This window comes from Bos taurus, chromosome 2, assembly GCF_002263795.3.
Source record: "Bos taurus isolate L1 Dominette 01449 registration number 42190680 breed Hereford chromosome 2, ARS-UCD2.0, whole genome shotgun sequence".
NCBI classification, from domain to species: Eukaryota; Metazoa; Chordata; class Mammalia; order Artiodactyla; family Bovidae; genus Bos; species Bos taurus.
Window position 1 is genome coordinate 118,299,125 of NC_037329.1, and position 19,804 is coordinate 118,318,928.

The 19,804-nt window shown below is 44.6% G+C and overlaps 1 protein-coding gene across 35 annotated transcripts in view; it reads left to right on the forward strand.

Moving 5' to 3' along the window:
• LOC510377 (nuclear body protein SP140-like protein) overlaps nucleotides 1–14,969 on the forward strand; it is an 81,158-nt gene extending 66,189 nt beyond the window's left edge. For 24 of the 35 annotated variants that reach the window (XM_059879223.1, XM_059879227.1, XM_059879222.1 and 21 more), the window contains 10 exons: nucleotides 911–1,012; nucleotides 1,122–1,226; nucleotides 3,182–3,324; nucleotides 4,462–4,509; nucleotides 8,044–8,088; nucleotides 11,902–12,017; nucleotides 12,914–13,022; nucleotides 13,286–13,363; nucleotides 13,811–13,954; nucleotides 14,553–14,969. In XM_059879223.1, coding sequence (XP_059735206.1) covers nucleotides 911–1,012; nucleotides 1,122–1,226; nucleotides 3,182–3,324; nucleotides 4,462–4,509; nucleotides 8,044–8,088; nucleotides 11,902–12,017; nucleotides 12,914–13,022; nucleotides 13,286–13,363; nucleotides 13,811–13,954; nucleotides 14,553–14,645 — 983 coding nt within the window. In that variant the 3' untranslated portion in view covers nucleotides 14,646–14,969. Of the gene's footprint in view, nucleotides 1–910; nucleotides 1,013–1,121; nucleotides 1,227–3,181; nucleotides 3,325–4,461; nucleotides 4,510–8,041; nucleotides 8,089–11,901; nucleotides 12,018–12,913; nucleotides 13,023–13,285; nucleotides 13,364–13,810; nucleotides 13,955–14,552 lie in introns of those variants that run through there. The other 11 variants (XM_059879237.1, XM_024981963.2, XM_024981991.2 and 8 more) reach the window with 4 other exon arrangements.
• Nucleotides 14,970–19,804: the final 4,835 nt, after the last annotated feature.

Here is a 19,804-nt window from a genome sequence, read left to right on the forward strand (position 1 = left end):
CATCTTTCACAGCCCATCCCAGGTCTCCTAGTCTACTATCTCAAAACTGGACCATGGACAGCTCCCCCTCCTCCCGCCATGGCTCTAAAACATTGACTTGCACGGTCAGGATCAGTTACACAGCCTCCTTGAGCTAGTTTATTCAAAGACCTTTCACCCCCACTTCTGTGGACTCAGTCTCCAGCAGCCCTCTCCCCATGTAACTTGCAGATTATTCTAGAGCTTCCTGAACTCCTCTTTTAGTTAAGGAGAGTGCTGATATGAGAAAGAAGCGTGAAACAAAGCAGAGAACACAAAGAGAAGGCAGACGTCTCCTCCACTAGGTTCCCCCATCATTGCCCTCTCTGCTCACTCAGCCAGACCTGACATAGAGAGATGCAAGTAGGCTCTCATTTTGCTCCAGCTACGTAACTGTGGTGAAATAGTTGGAGGATTCCCTTCAATGACGAAAGAAAGAACTTTTTTTTCTTCCTTTTGGCCTTGAGGCATGAGGGATCTTGGTTCCAGGACTGGGAATGGGACCTGTGTCCCATGCATAAAGTCTTAACAGTTAAACTGCCAGGGACGTCCCATGGGTCCCTTCAGAACATGAGGCAGCTATATGCTTCATTGTTGTATGAGAATCAGTGAGGCTGACTGGATTGGGAGCTAAGAGTTTTATTGAAGCCTGATTTTTTTACTAACACATTCAGTTTTGTGTGAAACTTGAGGGATGAGTTAGAGGTGGATATTCTGTAGTCATGTATCGAAAATGTCACTTGGAAGAAAGGCTTTGACTCTAGTGGTAGTGGTTTAGTCACTAAGTTATGTCTGACTCTTGAGACCCCGTGGACTGTGGCCTGCCAGGCTTCCCTATCCATGGGATTTCCCAGGCAAGAATATTGGAGTGAGTAGCCGTTTTCTTCTCCAGGGGCTCTTTCTGACCCAGGGATCAAACCCATGTCTCCTGCATTGCAGGTGGATTCTTTACCAACTGAGCTACCAGGGAAGCCCTTGACTCTGGAGATTTGTGGTATAAAGCTTTCTACATCCCTTCATACCTTTATAAGAACAAACTCAACATGGGAGAAGTGGTACAGGTGCAACTGAAAATGAGACCATGAAGGAATCTTCTCTTTCAGGGAAAAGAAAGTACACATATGAACGTGTGGATTTTCACTCTCAGATAATTCCTGTGACCTGTGGTAAGGTGAAGGGAAAGTTACACAAGAAGAAATTGAAACACGGTGAGTTCTAAGGTCTACTATGCAATGCCTATCTGAGGGAATCTTGAGAAGTCATGGGATTACCTATGTGAATTACACATAGTTGAAGGAATGGGGGCCACCATTTCGCTTGAGAAGGGGGAAGGGATACCTAGGTTAATATTTTCATACTTTAAGAAATCACACACATTAGGTGCTCATTCCCACGTGGACATGTCCACAAGGGACGAGGCTCTCAGTCCCTACCTTCATGTCCTTTCTCCCTCGGGATGATTATCACCAGGGCAGGTGCTTGATATAATGAGGACCAGCAAAGAATTCAGAATCAGATAACGTGAGTCCCAGCCTCTCCTGTGCCAAGAGGAACTGATTCATCTGAGTAGAGAATGGGACCTTTCTGAGCCTGAAATTCTTCATCCAAAAAAGAAATCGTTAAAACCTACTTCATGGTATAGCTGTCAGGAATTAATTTACATAATTGATATAAAGTATTAGTAAACAACTTAACCGAGATACAATTCACCACTCAGGGTGTACAATTCAATGCTGAATTTTGTTTGTATATTCACAAGATGGTGTAACTATCACCACAATCGAATTATAGAATATTTTTGTCAAAATACTTTCCCACTAAAGGAAACTCCATGTCTCTTAGTAATCAATGCCCAGTCTCATACTCACCCCACCACCCAACCCTGAACTGGCTAATCTATTTTCTGCTCCATAAATTGGCCTATTCTCAGTATTTCATGTAAAATGGAATCAGGTAATATGTGCCATTTTGTGACTGGCTTTCTCTCTTATGATGACAATTTCAAGGTTCATCCATGTAATGGCATTATTAGTACTTCATTCTTTCTTATTGCCACATAATATAATATTCCATGGTATAGATATACCATATTTTGTTTAGCTATTCATCAATTGGAGAAGGCAATGGCAACCCACTCCAGTACTCTTGCCTGGAGAATCCCATGGACGCAGGAGCCTGGTGGGCTGCCGTCTACGGGGTCGCACAGAGTCGGACACGACTGAAGCGACTTAGCAGCAGCAGCATTCATCAATTTGGATTGTTTCCACTCTTTTACTATTACGTATAATGCTATTTTGAACATTCATGTTCTAGTTTTTGTGTGAACAGTCTTTAATTCTTTCCAGTATATACCTAGGAGTGAAATTGCTGGTTCCTGTGATAATTCCATGTTTAACCCTACTGAGGAAACATCAAAATGTTTTCTACAGTGGCTGTAATATTTTATCTTCCCACCAGCAGTGTATGAGAGTTCCAATCTCTCTGTTTCCATGCGAATACTTGTTATTGTCTCTTTTTTCTAAGACAGTCATCTTAGTGGATGTGAAATAGTTTGGCTGTGCTTTTCTGTAATGACTAATGATGCTAACATATGATTATCTTTTATAACATAACTTAAATTTTCCATTGTATAGCATTTCACAGTTACTTTTAATACCAGCTATCCATGATTTTGGGGATGGGAAATCTCTGCTCAACAATGCCATTGAACTGGGTAGAAAGTGTGATAAAGGGCACAGATGCTGCTATGGTGCCATTCTGAGCCACAAGGTACCCATCGGAGATCTCAGTCTCAACTCGAGTTTCTGCTCCCATGGGCTCAAGGTCCTCTCCCTGGCAAATTGAAATGCTCTCTCACTTCAAAGTCACTTGCTTTTCCTTTTTAGGTGATTTTGAAATACTTTTAAAAGCTTGATTTTGATGGTAATTATCATTTTTGTTGTTGTTGTTGCACATCCGTTAAAGAAATGTTGCCACAAGGCAGTGAATCTCCTGTGAGGGGATTTGGAGGCTAGATGTGGGGATTCTGAAGCCTGAAAGGGGAGGCCAGACTCTTCTGTTTTAGATCTTGAGCCTAAACTGGGTGTGTCCAGGATCCAGTGTGGTGGGAGCCCGCCTTCTGAAAACAAGGAAGGCTGAAGATGAATTTACCCTGGTCTTACAGGATCCTGGGTGAAGTGTATACAGAGTGAGAACGGAGACTGGTTCACCCCCAGGGAATTTGAAATCAGAGGCGGCCACGGAAGATCAAAGAATTGGAAGATAAGTGTTCGCTGTGGAGGGAGGCCCCTGCTATGGCTGATGGAGGTATTCTGGGGGCCAGGACAGATGTGACTTTCCTTGTTGTTCCCCAAGAATAAGGTCACTATTTGCTCACAAAATATTTGTTGACTTATCACGAAAGCTCAGATGCCTCTGAGTTTATCCTCTCACCTGGGGAGAGTGTTCCACATTCCTAACCTCAGTACAACATAGCACATCATTGCTGTGAAAGAGGCAGGAAATTCCACTGCGTTTGTCAGGATGGAATAGGAGTTTGGAGGAGGGAAGGATCGTTCTGACTCAGGTGAATGTAGTCAACTTTATGCACTGGAAGAAGACGACAGTTTACAATCAAACAGGTAGGAAAAAGGTATTCCTGAGAAGGAATGATGTGAAAACTAGAACCATGCCTAGTGGGTTGAGATAGACATACTGTATATAATAAGGCATAATCCATCAATTCAATTGCAATTGTTTGTAGACGAATTTAATGCCAGGCTAAAGTGTTTAAACTCATAGACAATGCAGAATCAATGAAGTCTTCTGAGATATGAAATGACATGTTTAGAATAGTGTCTTATATGGCCAAGGGACACTGAAATGACTCCAGCATCTTTTCAACTCAAGAAACCTACACCCAACACGCAGTGTTCAACTCAAATGCTCTTCTTCCCTGAATATTCCCTGACCCACTTGGCCCCGACCACTTCTTCCCTGAGCTTTCTCAGCCCATTACTAAGATCTTCTTATAGTTTTACTCTTATCCTTTCGCGCATTGTTTTTTCTGTGTCCATCTTTGTGTGTCCAAGATTGTTGAGAATATCTGACACCCAGTAGGCATGGGATAAGTGTATATTGATTGACAAGCCTTGGTATATGGACTCAAGCTTGAGTGACTGGTAGGAATGGAGAGCGGGAGAGAGGTGTCAAAGAGATTATAAAGGAAAACCTCTTAAAACTTAAGGGGAAAAGCACAAGAAGGGAAGAATGTTCTAAAGATGATTTTTAAAGTGCCACTGATTGAATTTAGGAGAAATACAAGTGAAGAGAGGGAGATGGTTTCTCATTTAGATACCATGGCTTTGGGCCGACAGTGGGGCATCCAGGTAGAAATATTTGGGAAGAGGTTGGGAGTGCCAGACTCATAGGCAAACCATATACTTGGATCTTTTTATCTTTCAGAGAAGATTTCTCCATAATCCTCCAAGGAAATATGGCAGGAGAAAAAAGGTGATTATTACATAATTTTCTAGAAATTCATCACATAATCGATTTTGCATGCACAGTGTGTTATTTTGTGGTTTCTAAACTGTGTAACACCCTGCTCCCACCTTTAAAAAACTTTTGGCATATGCCTTCAGTGTTGCTTCTTTGAACATTATGTTGTTCTGGATGGCAAGGTCTTCTTGATGGCAAACCATTTGAAATAGAAGTGATAAGGAGCCATCAAAATAGGCCTCATGGATGTGCTTTAGCTACAGATGCAGATGTTGTCAAAATTGTAAAGGCAAGCATGATTCTGGAACATGCAGAAGTGTATTGTAAGAGGGTGATAAGGTCGTCTTCAAATCAAACCCAGATTTTTAAAATCAGTATTACTATTTCCTAACTTTAATGAAATCTAATGGAGTGAAAGCATGTTCACAGTCATTCAGAGAATCCCAGTCTAAGATTGTCTATCTTGGTCCATATACCATTTTGTAAGATAGGCAACAAGAAACATATTTCTTTTCTGATCATTTGTATCCCCTTCCACCCCTTAATAGTCTACACACAGACATACTCTTTTTCAGGGGGCCATTATTTGCCCTTGATGAAGATGGTGCTGTAGGGTGGGAAGCTCTTGGGAGATCAGTGGATTGTATAGGAAGGGCTGGCCAAGAAAACTGGTTACTTTGATGCCACTCTTTTGCTGTGCAGACCTCCCTTCTGTCTGTGAAAGTGATTCCTTCCTCTATGGAGACAACAAATATGTAAGGTGCAGTGTAGATTCAGGACACGGAGATGGCTTTTCCAAGTTTGGCTATGAATGAGAACTTGAAAACAAGATGGAGGTGAGAAGTGCCGTTCTTATGTACACATAGAAATGGCCATTCAAGGGACTTCCCTGGCGGTGCAGTGATTAGGTGCACCCTTGCAGTGCAGGGGGCATGAGTTCAGTCCCTGGTTGGGAAACTAAGATCCCACATGCTGCATGGTGCAGACAAAATAATTGAAAAAAAGAAATGGCCAATCAAGACATTCACAGAACTTCTAAGACAGGTCACACGTAGTTGGCCCATGGGACTTCATTTTCCACTGGGAATGTGAGATCCAGGACCTGACGTTATCTGAGGTTCTGGACAGTTGAAACTCTAAGTCCTTGGGACATTTCACCTGCTGGATTTCCTACAGGGAACTATTATTTGCCCTACTTAGTGAGTATCTTGAAGACCAGCATCTGTATCATTCCCCAAGTGCTAAGAGTTACTCAGTTAGTTTACCCGAGTAAGCTGGCATCTTCTTAACAATAGATTCTACCCTTAGTCATGGGTACAGCACTTTCTGGCAGCAACCTGCAGTTACCTCTTCATTTTGCATCTCCCTCTGCACAACAGCAGATGTTCCCCAAGTGGCAAACCTCAGGACTCATTACTACTCCCATGGGTCTTCTGTGTTTCTCAGAACCTCTTTTTTCCTTAGCTTTGGGAATCTTCAGTGTCACTCTCAGCACTACATGATGGCTTCCTGGCTCCTGACAAAGGTCATAACACCTTTTAATGACAATTGCAGTGTTGTAAAATAATTGCAGGAGATAGTGGAGGACAGAAGTGCCTGGCGTGCCACAGTCCATGGGATCATGAAGAGTTGGACATGATTTAGCAACTGTACAACAACATTCCTCTAGAACAATCTTTTTAATGTTGGGTAATATTTGCTTAAGAAAAAAAAATTTGCTTAAGAGATAGCAAGTAATCTCTTCCTAAGTGGAAAAAAAAGTATTAATAGCTCAGTCGTGTCTGACTTTTTGCAACCCTGTGGACTGTAGCTCACCAGGCTCGTCTATCCATGGGATTCTCTAGGCACAAATACTGGAGTGGGTTGCCATTTCCCCCTCCAAGGGATTTCTTAAGTGAAATGATACTCATTTATTCACTTATCCAACATGCAATTATTGAATGCTTACTAAATGCCCAATGGTCTTCAGAAGATTAAAACAATATCCTTGACCTCAAGGATTGTTTCAACTTCATTGCCTAACATGGAAGAATAACTAACGGGGTTATTGTTTAGTTGCTAAGTTGTGTCCCACTCTTGTGACCCCATGCACTGTGGCCCACCAGGCTTTTCTGTCCATGAGATTTCCTAGGCAAGAAGACTGAAATGGGTTGCCATTTCCTCCTCCAGTGGATCTTCTTGACCCAGGGATTGAACCCACGTCTCCTGCTTGGCAGGGATATTCTTTACCACTGAGCCACTTGGGAAGCAGTGAGTTTAGAATGGGCAATAGAAAGATGGGCAGTGACATAGCCACCTCTCAGATCATTGACACTGGATTACACTTGTCCGTGACCACTCTGCCCTGGGCTGGAGCTCAAAGCTGAGGCTGCCTGTGTCCTAGAGCAGTGGTCCCCAACTTCTTTGGTACCAGGCTACTGGTTTCATGGAAGGCGATTTTTCCATGAACTAGGGAGGAGGGATGGTTTCCAGAGGATTTAAGTGCATTACATTTATTGTGCACTTTATTTCTATTATTATTACCTCAGCTCTATCTCAGAGCATCAGGCATTAGATCCCAGAGGTTGGGAACCCCTGCCCAAGAGGGATGGAGGCCAGGTCATTCTATTGAATATTGGAAAGCAATGTAAAGCTAGTGGGTGGTAGTCAGTTACCTTTAAAGAGTCAGCTAGCTGACTTCTTGGGATTTGAAGGGAGGGGAGAGAAGGGTGACCTTCTGGAAGAAGAGCTATAGCCCTGGGAAGTTTGGGTACATTTTATCATTGAGGCTGTGCCCCAGGAGACCTGTGACAGGCAGTGGCATTTTCCTCTGAGACGTTTGCATGAACTCCAGGACTCTGGGCCCCGTGGTCACCTGGGTTGTTGATGATGAATCTTCGGCCTGATACTCTCACTGCAGCTCCTTTTGGTGGGATGGCATTTTATAATGCAGAGAAAAGTGCCCAAGGGCCTCTTGAAGTAAGAAAACCAACAGAGCTCCACCAACTCCATCTGTGGGAACCAGGGCTAAAGTCCCCAGATGGCTCCACCTTGCATCTAAGAGCCAGGGAATAGAACTTGCATTGGGCTGAACAGTGGTCCTTTAGTACTTTTTTATTTTCCAAGTAGATACAGTTCAGTTCAGTTCAGTCCCTCAGTCGTATTTGACTCTTTTCGACCCCATGAATCGCAGCGTGCCAGGCCTCCCTGTCCATCACCGACTCCCGGAGTTTACCCAAACTCATGTCCATTGAGTCAGTGATGCCGTCTAGCCATCTCATCCTCTGTCGTCCCCTTCTCCTCTTGCCCCCAATCCCTCAGCATCAGGGTCTTTTCCAATGAGTCAATTCTTCGTGTGAGGTGGCCAAAGTATTGGAGTTTCAGCTTCAGCATCAGTCCTTCCAATGAACACCTAGGACTGATCTCCTTTAGATACATGTATCCACAAAAACAGGTGTGAAGTAATGGGTGAACAATGGCTTGAATCCCTCCAGTGACTGGTATTTAAATAAGTGACGGATGCATACATCACATTCAGTATTGTCATTTAATCTTTCTTTTCTGCAGAAAAGAGGACCAAAGTCTCCTGACAACACCTTAGATAACCTTTGTGTAAGTACTAACTCCCACCTGTGAGCCAGACTAAAGCAGGCCTTTCCCTCAGCACCTTCTCTGAGTCATCACCGCATTTCCCTGAAGCACGCTCACACTCAGGTGGAGTGTGTCGCCCTGTGTGATGAGCAGGGCACAGCAAATACATCGCCCACCTCAGATACATGATTCTGGCATTGGGTGTCTTAAAGGATGAAAGCATCCTTTCCATTTGCGCAGTAGAAACTTTCCCATTTCCTCTTTTCCCCTTGAAAGTGCAAATAGGAGACAGAGCTTGAGACCACTGGGGTCTCTAGAGCCTGGGCTTGAAGTAGTAATGGGCACAGCTGCCCTGCAGATGGGGGGTAAGGAGGAAATTAGAGGGAGAGCAGCATTTTAAAGAAGGCAATAGAGAAGGGAAGAAAAATCCCAAACTTCTATTCCAAGGTACAGGGAGAGCGTGATGGTTTTAAGCATCAACCAGAAGGAACAGGCCAGGTGAAGCTGGCAGGTTAAGGTTTAAACACTGTCATGGATCCTGCCTGGAAAATCCCATGGATGGAGGAGCCTGGTAAGCTGCAGTCCATGGGGTCGCTACAAGTCGGACATGACTAAGCGACTTCCCTTTCACTTTTCACTTTCATGCACTGGAGAAGGAAGTGGCAACCCACTTCAGTGTTCTTGGCTGGAGAATCCCAGGGACAGGGGAACCTGGTGGGCTTCCATCTATGGAGTTGCACAGAGTCGGACACAACTGAAGTGACTTAGCAGCAGTATGGATCCTTCAGAGAAATGCACTTGGGGCTAGCGGGTTCTTTATGGAAGCCCTGCATCCAGTCTTGAGGGAACCATCATGGTGCTGAGCTGGTCACCATCTAGCAAATCACAGGGCATTTTAACTCAAACTGGTACCATGTGATTGGCTGCTTTGTGTGTCCGTGTGTGCTCAGTCACTCAGTCATGTCCAACTCTGTGCAACGCTATAGACTGTAGACTGCCAGGTTCCTCTGTCCATGGAATTCTCCAGGCAAGAATACTGGAGTGTGTTGACATGCCCTCCTCCAGGGGATCTTCCCAACCCAGGGATGGAACCTGCATCTCTTGCACTGGTAGGCGGATTCTTTATCACTGAGCCACATGGAAAGCCCTTTTGATTCCTTTCGCTGCAACAACATGGACATTTGCAGCAGAGTCACCTTTGCACAACTCCAGGGGGCAGCACTCAGGTGGGAAAGTACGCAGTAATGCTGATGCATGGCATCCAATAGAGGAGGGATAGTCAAATAGCTTTACATATACTTTACCTCCAAAATAATGCCCCCAACAAGATTTAGATCTTATTTACACTCTTTCTGACCCTTGGCCAACTGAAGGATTCTTCAGTCATCTAAACAATGCTGGAGTCCAGTGTTTGTGTGGCTTGTTTGGGATGGACATCGGTACAGAGGGTCAGGTCTCACAGCCCATGGCCAAGAGTCCACAGGGAAGAGGAAGCAACTGTTCCAGCAAGAGTACCCTCACTGCCGCTACTCAGTTTTCCTGGGACTGATTGTTGCTATTCAGTCACTCAGTTGTGTCCAACTCTTTGCGACACCATGGACTGCAGCATGCCAGGCTTCCCTGTCCATCACCAACTTCCAGAGCTTGCTTAAACTCATGTCCATTGAGTTGGTGATGCCATCAAACCATCTCATCTGTGGTCCCCTTCTCCTCCTGCCCTCAATCTTTCCCAGCATCAGGGTCTTTTCCAGTGAGTCACTTCTTCACATCAGGTGGTCAAAATATTGGAGCTTCAGCTTCAGCATCAGTCCTTCTGATGAATATTCAAGGTTGATTTCCTTTAGGATTGACTGGTTTGATCTCCTTGCAGTCCAAGGGACTCTCAAGAGTATTCTCCAACACCACAGTTCAAAAGCATCAGTTCTTCAGTGCTCAGCCTTCTTTATGGTCCAACTCTCACATCCATACATGTCTACTGGAAAAACCACAGTTTTTACAAGACGGACCTTTGTCAGCAAAGTGATGTCTCTGGGACTGATGTTACAGGACAGTTCAGCATTGACCTAAACCCCATACCTTAATAACAGACTTTGCTCTGACTAATACTCAACTTGGGCTGCAACTAAGACCGAAGTATTGATGCTTTTGAACTGTGGTGTTGGAGAAGACTCTTGAGAGTCCCTTGGACTGCAAGGAGATCCAACCAGTCCATTCTGAAGGAGATCAGCCCTGGGATTACTTTGGAGGGAGTGATGCTAAAGCTGAAACTCCAGCACTTTGGCCACCTCATGCGAAGAGTTGACTCACTGGAAAAGACTCTGATGCTGGGAGGGATTGGGGGCAGGGGGAGAAGGGGACGACAGAGGATGAGATGGCTGGATGGCATCACTGACTCGATGGACATGAGTCTGAGTGAACTCCGGGAGTTGGTGATGGACAGGGAGGCCTGGCGTGCTGCGATTCATGGGGTTGCAAAGAGTCGGACACGACTGAGTGACTGAACTGAACTGAAGACCTTTGGAAAATAGCATTGCTGGGATTCCAACTTAGAGGAAATTCTGTTTATCAGTCTAGGCTAAGACTTGGACATCAGGATTGTTTAAAAGTCCCCAGATGATTCTGATACACAAAATTACCCATTCTATGAATTAAAGAAGAATACCAATAGCTGTGCCCCACCTGGACAAACTGATTCAGACTTCTGGCACTGGGACCAGGACATTAATATTTTATATACACCGCCCTGAAGGTTCTAATGTGGAACTGGTCTAGAAACAAAGAGGTAGATAAATCTACTAAAAAATACACAAATGTGAGGTTCTTAGGGACTTCTCTGGTGACTCAGTAGTAAAGAATCCATCTGTAGTAAAGTAGTAAAGAATCCCGCAGTAGATGCATGTCCGATTCCTGGGTCGGGAAGATCCCCTGGAAAAGAAAATGGCAATCTAGTCCAGTCTTCTTGCCTGCAAACTCTGTGGACAGAGGAGCCTGGTGGGCTACAGTCCATGGGGTCAGAAAGAGTTGGATATGACTGAGCAACTGAGCACACACGAGGTTCTTAGACATTGATTATATCTGTTATTCCTTGTTCCTCTGGGGAGAGGGGTCATTACTTTCTGGGGAATGATGATGGCAATCTGTGAGTGTTTACACTGAAGGGAAGAAGCATGGTCCCGTGGCTCCATGCCAGAGCAGTTTCAGTCCCCAGTTGGGGATGTCTTTGAGGATGCCCCAGAACACTGAAAGGGAGCTTTAGGCAAGATGGTCCTTGGGGCTAGCACTTCCTCATGTATGGCCATTTCAAAAACAAAAGAAATGGCCAGAATCCCAATTCACCCAACACAAGTAGCTTCATGCAAAAGCCCAGAATAAGACTCAAAATAATTGTTAAAATAATCTTGTACTACTTTCCACACTAAGAAGTTTAATCCACCGTATTAAGTTCTCAATATATCACCCTCCCAGCAGTCAATTTAATTATTGTGGTATAGGCAAACACATGTAGCACTTTATTTCCGGACTTTATTTTATCTCTCATCTGCAAGGTAATAAATTCCCATAAAATTACCTTGTTTTGCTGCTAGTCTTTCAGTGTTAGATTCTCTGGTTTTACAGGGAAGACTTTTTTGGTCTGACATATAGACTCTTCCTCATCAATTTCATTGCAGAGCACATTTTCTTCTTCTGAAATGCCAACACCATGCTGTTCTTTAATGTCTCAGGGAGAACCACATGCGTCCATTCAGGTTCATACAAAGGCAGTGGGCTCTTGACTCCCAGAGTGCTGGCCTTCTGGGGTCTCACTGGGGATATAGATGTTGTTTTACCTTCTAGCTGGGAAACTCAGATGTGTGTGAGACCTGCCGGGATGGAGGAAAGCTGTTCTGCTGTGACACTTGTTCGAGGTCTTTTCACGAGGACTGTCACATCCCGCCCGTGGAAACTGAGAAGTGCGTGAGATGCTGCCCCTCCCTTCTGATTAGGGCCCTTCCCTCTGGCCACGCCCACTCTCCCTGCCTAGTTCTTACTATGTCTGGATGGGGAAAGAGCGGGCCCATGGGTACAGGGTCCAGCGGTATGATGCAGAGAGCTGCTTCAAGATGCAGGCAGTGGCAGGTGGATGCTTTTTGCCACTCAGTCTCCTCTAGGACACTGAGGCTGGTAGCCAGGTCCTTTGTCCACCAAGCTCCTGTCCTTTGCTAGAAGTTTTCCAACCTGACTCCTGGTCACAGGGGTGGAAACACACTTGTTTAGTGTTGTTGTTGCTGTTGTTCAGCCACTCAATCGTGTCCGACTCTTTGCGACCCAGGCTTCCCTGTCCTTCACCATCTCCCAGAGTTTGTTCAAACTCACGTCCATTGAGTCGGTGATGCCATCCAACCATCTCACCATCTGTCGCCCCCTTCTCCTCCTGCCTTTAGTCTTTCCCAGCATAGGGTCTTTTCCAATGAGTTGGCTGTTCTGTGCTTATTCAGAAAACAAAGGAAGCATGGGCTGGTTCCCTCATTTTGTCACATTATTAATGGGCTGAGGGAAGCCGGAGGACCCCAGGGGTAAGGCCCAGTTTTGACACGCAGGCCGGGCGGACAGGATTCCTTGTGCTCCCAGAAGTGGGCACAGAAAGGAGAGCCCCCCACTGACTCTGACACCAGCTCCACACACTGTAGTGGGGGTCATTGACTCAGACCCCGTATGGTAGTCTTGGAGACTCTGGAGGTCTTCCTTCCTCCCCCTTCCTCCCAGAGCTGTGCCCACCAATGTTCCTGAAAGGAGAACGGTGGCAGACATGGGAGTGGCAGGTGTTTCTGGGGACCTTGTCCTCGATCACTTATTCCCGGCCCTGCAGGGACCCGTGGAGTTGCACCTTCTGCAGGATGAAGGAGTCTTCAGGAAACCAGCAGGGTCTCGGGGAATCTGAGGTCCTGGCGAGGCTGATGCAGTCGGAGGAGCAGCTGGTAGGTCAGACGGGAACCCAAGCCTTCCCAAGTGTGAAAAGTCAAGCACAGGGTAGGGGGAAGGCAACCACAGGGTGAGCCATGACTCAGTCACACTCAAGTCACACCAGGACTTGTTTGCAGCCATTGCACGTCTGTGTCCAAGAGCCATCCCCATCTGGGGAAACTTCCAGAGACTGGTATGAGTCATGTTTGGCCTGAGGATGTGTATGGGGCTCAATGTCTCCAAGCTGCTTTTTGTTGACAGCTTCCTTCTTTTGCAGAAATGTGAGTTCCTCCTCTTGAAGGTCTATTGCCATTCAGAGAGCACCTTTTTTGCGAGGATTCCCTATTATTATTATGTAAGTAACCACAACAAGGGCTCCCCAGGTTGTGCTAATGGTAAAGAACCCACCTGCCAATGCAGGACACAGAGGAGATGTGGGTTCGAGGAGATCCCCTGGAGTAGGAAAGGTCAATCCAATCCAGTATTCTTGCCTGGAAAATCCCAAGGACAGAGGAGCCTAGTGGACTCCAGTCTAGGGGGCCACAAAGAATCAGACACAACTGAGCACACAGAGATGCACACTGATCATAAGTAATCACGACCAACAGTGATCACAGGTGCCATGATGTTCCCCCAGCTGGAAACCGGCACCTGTGATAGTCGAGGCTGGACTCCCACAGGAGCAAGAGAGTGAGCTCCTGTTATCGTTACCTTGTGTTTCTACCAGATTTGATGGGAATCCACAAGAGGCACACGTTGAACTCTGCCAGTAATGCTCCCAGTGACTTTTGTTTTTCCCTAGATGAAAGAGGCTTCTAAAAACCTCAAGGAGCCCATGTGGCTGGACAAGATCAAGAAGAGGCTGAATGAGCAGGGCTACTCCAATGTGGAAGGGTTTGTGTGGGACATGCGTCTCATCTTTCAGAACCACAGGGCATCTTTCAAGGCAAGTGGCTCTCTCTGCTTCCATTTCATTTTCTCTTCCTTTCTTAAAATTTTATTTTATTTTATTTGTTTTCGGCTGCACTGGGTCTTCGTTGCTATGTAAGCGCTTTCTCTAGTTGAGGCAGGTGAGGGGCTACTCTCTAGTTGCAGCATGGGGGCTTCTCATTGTGGTAGCTTCTGTTGTTGTGGAGCACAGGCTCTGGGCGCATGGGTTTCAGTACTCAGCACACAGGGTTAGTGGCTTCATGGCAACAGGAAAGGAAGTTCACTGAACTAACACAGCCACCCTGTACTATTTGCACTATTACAAAGAACACAGATTACTTTTCTGATTCTCACTGAAATCAATAACCCAGCCAAATAAGTAAGAGCTCCCAAGTGTGGTCATCATTTTCCATTCCTGTCCTGTTAATATGAAATAATCATGCTCTTAAGAAAGCATAAGTTACTCTGGGCTGCATGAGTTTTTAGCATAACCTGGTTCACATAACTCAGGATGTCAAAGATAAAAGAGCCTTGATCGTCCTCAGTTGCAGGGTATCCAGTGATATTGATAATAAAGATCATTATTTTTTTATCATTTTATTATTTTTTTCCAGTTCAATGATTTTGGCCAAATGGGGCTTAGACTGGAGGCAGAATTTGAGAAGAATTTCAAGGAAGTGTTTGCTCTTCAGGAAACAAATGAATAATGGAATAATGGATGTTGTTGGTGTCCTGGAAATTCCTCTTTTGGCCAAATGTCTCATTCCCCAGCTGCATGAAGGGTTGGCTGCTGATGCCACCCCTCCCCATAGCGCTGCCTTCAGCCAAGTGGAGCCAACTTCACCTGGAGGTGACACGTCCTTGGCCTGGGGGCCGGCCTCCAGTCGACCCAACCTTGATGCTCTGTGCATCCCATGGGATCAGGCTGGAGCCTGTCTGAATATCCATCCTTAGCTTTTGACCCAATACTGTCCTGCTTCCCTCATTCCTTTCTAGCAAAGAAATACAAAATAAATTACTTACGTAAGAGACTTTATTGCAGAGTCTGTTTCTAGGGAACTCAACTTAAGATCATGGTCCTAGCAAGCAGGCTAAGAATGGGCTCTGAAGCTGGATCACAGCCTGTTAGGTAGTGTATTGATGGTCGTGCTCTAGTTGTGCAGTTGCTAAACATTCACTTGTAGGAAACTGGATGAGATAAAGGCAAGAAGGTATACAGTGGGTGAAATTCTTTGGCATTTACAAAAGAATAAATGGTGACTAAAAAACTGGATTTTGGTGGCTATCATTGAGTGCCCCTAATATATTGAAAAGAGTAAATGGCAGGCTTAAATCTCTTCAGTTCAGTTCAGTTGCTCAGTAGTGTCCAACTCTTTGCCACCCCATGGACTGCAGCATGTCAGGCTTCCCTGTCCATCACCAGCTCCCAGAGTTTACTCAAACTCATGTCCATTGAGTCAGTGATGCCATCCAACCATCTCATCCTCTGTCATCCCCTTCTCCTCCCACCTTCAATCTTTCCCAGCATCTCGATCTTCTCAAATGAGTCAGTTCTTTGAATCAGGTGGCCAAAGTATTGGAGTTTCAGCCTCAACATCAGTCCTTCCAATGAATATTCAGGACTGATTTCCTTTAGGATGAACTGGTTGGATCTCCTTGCAGTCCAAAGGACTCCTAAGAGTCTTCTCCAACACCACAGTTCAAAGCATCAATTCTTCAGCACTCAGCTTTCTTTATACTCCAACTCTCACATCCATACATACTGGAAAAACCACAGTTTTGACTAGATGGACCTTTGTTGGCAAAGTAATGTCTCTGCTTTTTAATATCCTGTCTAGGTTGGTCATGACTTTTCTTCCAAGGAGCAAGTGTCTTTTAATTTCATGGCTGCAGTCACCATCTGCAGTGATTTTGGAGCCCAGAAAAATAAAGTCAGCCACTGTTTCCATTATTTCCCAATCTATTTGCCATGAAGTGATGGGACCAGAGGCCATGATCTTAGTTTTCTGAATGTTGAGTTTTAAGCCAGGCTTTTCACTTTCCTCTTTCACTTTCATCAAGAGACTCTTTAGTTTTTAGCTTTCTGCCATAAGGCTGGTATCATCTGCATGTCTGAGGTTATTGGTATTTCTCCCACAATCTTGAATGCAGCTTGTGCTTCCTCCAGCCTGGCATTTTGCATGATGTACTTTGCATATAATTTAAATAAGCAGGGTGAAAATATATAGCCTTGACATGCTCCTTTCCCGATTTGGAACCAGTCTGTTGTTCCATGTCCAGTTCTAACCGTTGCTTCTTGACCTGCATACAGATTTCTCAGGAGGCAGGCCAGGTGGTCTAATATTCCCATCTCTTTAAGAATTTTCCACAGTTTGTTGTGATCCACACAGTCAAAGGTTTTGACATAGTCAATAAAGCAGAAATAGATGTTTTTCTGGAACTTTCTTGCTTTTTCGATGTTCCAGCTGATGTTGGCAATTTGATCTCTTGTTCTTCTGCCTTTTCTAAATCCAGCTTTAACATCTGGAATTTCACAGTTCATGTACTGTTGAAGGCTGGCTTGGAGAATTTTGAGTTTTCTAGTGTGTGAGATGAGTGCAATTGTGCAGTAGTTTGAACATCCTTTGGCATTACCTTTCTTTGGGATTAGAATAAAAACTGACCTTTTCCATTCCTGTGGCCACTGCTGAGTTTTCCAAATTTGCTGACATATTGAGTGCAGCACTTTCACAGCATCATCTTTTAGGATTTGAAATAGCTCAACTGAAATTCCATCACCTCCACTAGCTTTGTAGTGATGCTTCTTAAGGCCCACTTGACTTCACATTCCAGGATGTCTGGCTCTAGGTGAGTGATCACACCATCGTGGTTATCTGGGTCACTAAGATCTTTTTTGCATAGTTCTGTGTATTCTTGCCACCTTTTCTTAATATTTTCTACTTCTGTTAGGTCCATACCATTTCTGTCCTTTATTGTGCCCATCTTTGCATGAAATGTTCCCTTGGTATCTGTAAATTTCTTGAAGAGATCTCTTGTCTTTCCCATTCTGTTGTTTTCCTCTATTTCTTTGCATTGATCACTGAGGACGGCTTTCTTATCTCTCCTTGCTATTCTTTGAAACTCTGCATTCAAATGGGTATATTTTTCCTTTTCTCCTTTGCCTTTATCTTCTCTTCTTTTCACAGCTATTTGTAAGGGCTCCTCAGACAACCATTTTGCCTTTTTTGCATTTCATTTTTTTGGGGATGGTCTTGATCACTGCCTCCTGTACAATGTCATGAGCCTCTGTCTATAGTTCTTCAGGCTCTCTATCAGATCTAATACCTTGAATCTGTTTGTCACTTCCACTGTATAATCATAGGGGATTTGATTTAGGTCATACCTGAATGGTTTTCCCTACTTTCTTCAATTTAAGTCTGAATTTGGCAATAAGGAGTTCATGATCTGAGCCACAGTCAGCTCCCAGTCTTGTTTTTGCTGTCTGTATAGAGTTTCTCCATCTTTGGCTGTAAAGAATATAATCAATCTGATTTTGGTATTGGCCATCTGGTGGTGTCCATGTGTAAAGTCTTCTCTTGTGTTGTGTTTGCTATGACCAGTGTATTATCTTGGCAAAACTCTATTAGCCTTTACCCTGCTTCATTTTGTACTCCAAGGCCAAATTGCCTGTTACTCCAGGTGTTTCTTGACTTCCTACTTTTGTATTCCAGTCCCCTATAGCAAAAAGGACAAAATCTCTTAATCACCACCTGAAGCAAACAGACCCTCATACCTACAGCTGGAAGGCAGACAGTAAGGAAGTCCTGACACAGACTCTAATTTTAAGAATGGGAGAACATGGGGGCAGATTGAAGCCTAAACTTAAGATGGGCTCCTGCGCCAAAGGCAGAGCCCTAGTGAAAAAGAAGTGACCCTTGAATCAGAGTTGGGCTTCCCAGGTAGATGCAAGTGAGAACTTTGAACCTCAGGTCTCCCTGAATGCATGGGCCCTGCAGAAGAGTCCCTTCCCACTGGTTGGAAGACAGATCCCACCCTTCCCCAACCCTAATCTTGCTTGAATGAAGACTCTGCAGAGTCCTCTCAGCAGGACCCCACTGGGAAAGTCCTGTGTCCTCTTGCCAGCTGCAGCAAGGATTTACCCCAGCGGAGTTGCAGGACTGGCCAACATGTACAGCAGGTACCAGGAGTCTAGGGGTGAATCCTGGGCGAAGAAGGGGAATATGAAACAAGAAAAGGAAAAATTGTTAATACAGAAGCACTCCTCTGTGCCAAGAAGTTTAATTACCCTGGCAAGGGCCAAAAGGGATTATTCAAGTATGTTCCTAGCAGCTCTTAAAGGCATACATATAAGTAAGTATATGTATATGTGTGTCACACACGTATGTGTATATATATATACACACACATATACACACAGACATATATGTATGCCTTTAAGGACCACCAGGGGCATATATACACACACACACACACACACACACACACACACACACACACATACATGGTTCGAATGACAGCTGGAGCCCTGGCCCATAGATGTTTATGAAGATAGTTACTAGGACATGGTCATTAAACTTATTGTGGCAATCACTTTACTATGTATATGGTCAAATCATTATGTGTGTGTATGTATATGTATATATATTTATGTGTATATGGGATTTCTTTGGAAGGAATGATGCTAAAGCTGAAACTCCAGTACTTTGGCCACCTCATGCGAAGAGTTGACTCATTGGAAAAGACTCTGATGCTGGGAGGGATTGAGGGCAAGAGGAGAAGGGGACGACAGAGGATGAGATGGCTGGATGGCATCACTGACTCGATGGATGTGAGTCTGAGTGAACTCTGGGAGTTGGTGCTGGACAGGGAGGCCTGGCGTGCTGCGATTCATGGGGTCGCAAAGAGTCGGACACGACTGAGCGACTGATCTGATCTGATCTGATCTGATATATATAAAGCACTAATTTAACAAGGTAATAAGGAGCACACAGCTGAGGGGCACCAGTATCCTTGCACTGATGTTTGGGGCTCTCCTCCATAGGTTAGCATAAGGGAGGAATGCATTTCTGTTCCTTTCATGTTGTACTTCTATGAAATAATGGATGTTCACTAAACTTATCACGGCCATGATTTCATGATATATGTATATATATATATATATATATAAGTCAAATTATTATGCTGTACACTTAAACTTATACAGTGTTGTATGTCAATTATATCTCAATAAAGCTGGAAGAAAAATATCTAATAAAAAATCTTTAATTAAAACAAGACTTTGTGTAAACCACGGTACACACTGGGTGTAGTGGAGGCAGGGATACCAGACCTACCAGGAAAAGAAGATCCAAAAGCCTAGGAGGGTGGCACAGCTCTACTTCCTACAACATGTAAACCCCTCCACCAGGTGCCTATGCTTCTCAAGAGGCCTCACAGACACTAACCCAACAAGGTGAGGAGGAGCACACAGCTGAGGGCGCCAGCATCCTTGCAATGCTCAGCGTAGGCTGTCCTCTGGTCCTCTGTAGGTTGCCATAATGGAGGAATGTCTTACAGAACTGGATTCCCAAGTAGCAATGGAAGGGATAGGATTCCAGAATGATAGATGCCAGGCGGCAGCAAGATGGCAAGTGTCAGAGCAAGATGAAACTCTAATTGTAACGTGTAGTGAGGTTAGAATGACAGTGAGGGCCCTGGCTCATAGATGTCTATGAAGATAGTTAATAGGACTTGAATGCTAAACTTATTGTGATAATCACTTTGTGATTATATAGATCAAATCATTAATGCTGTACACCTTAAGCCTATAGACAGGTGGGCAGCCAATAGCATATTGCAAAGAGTTTAAAAATGGATGAACAGATTG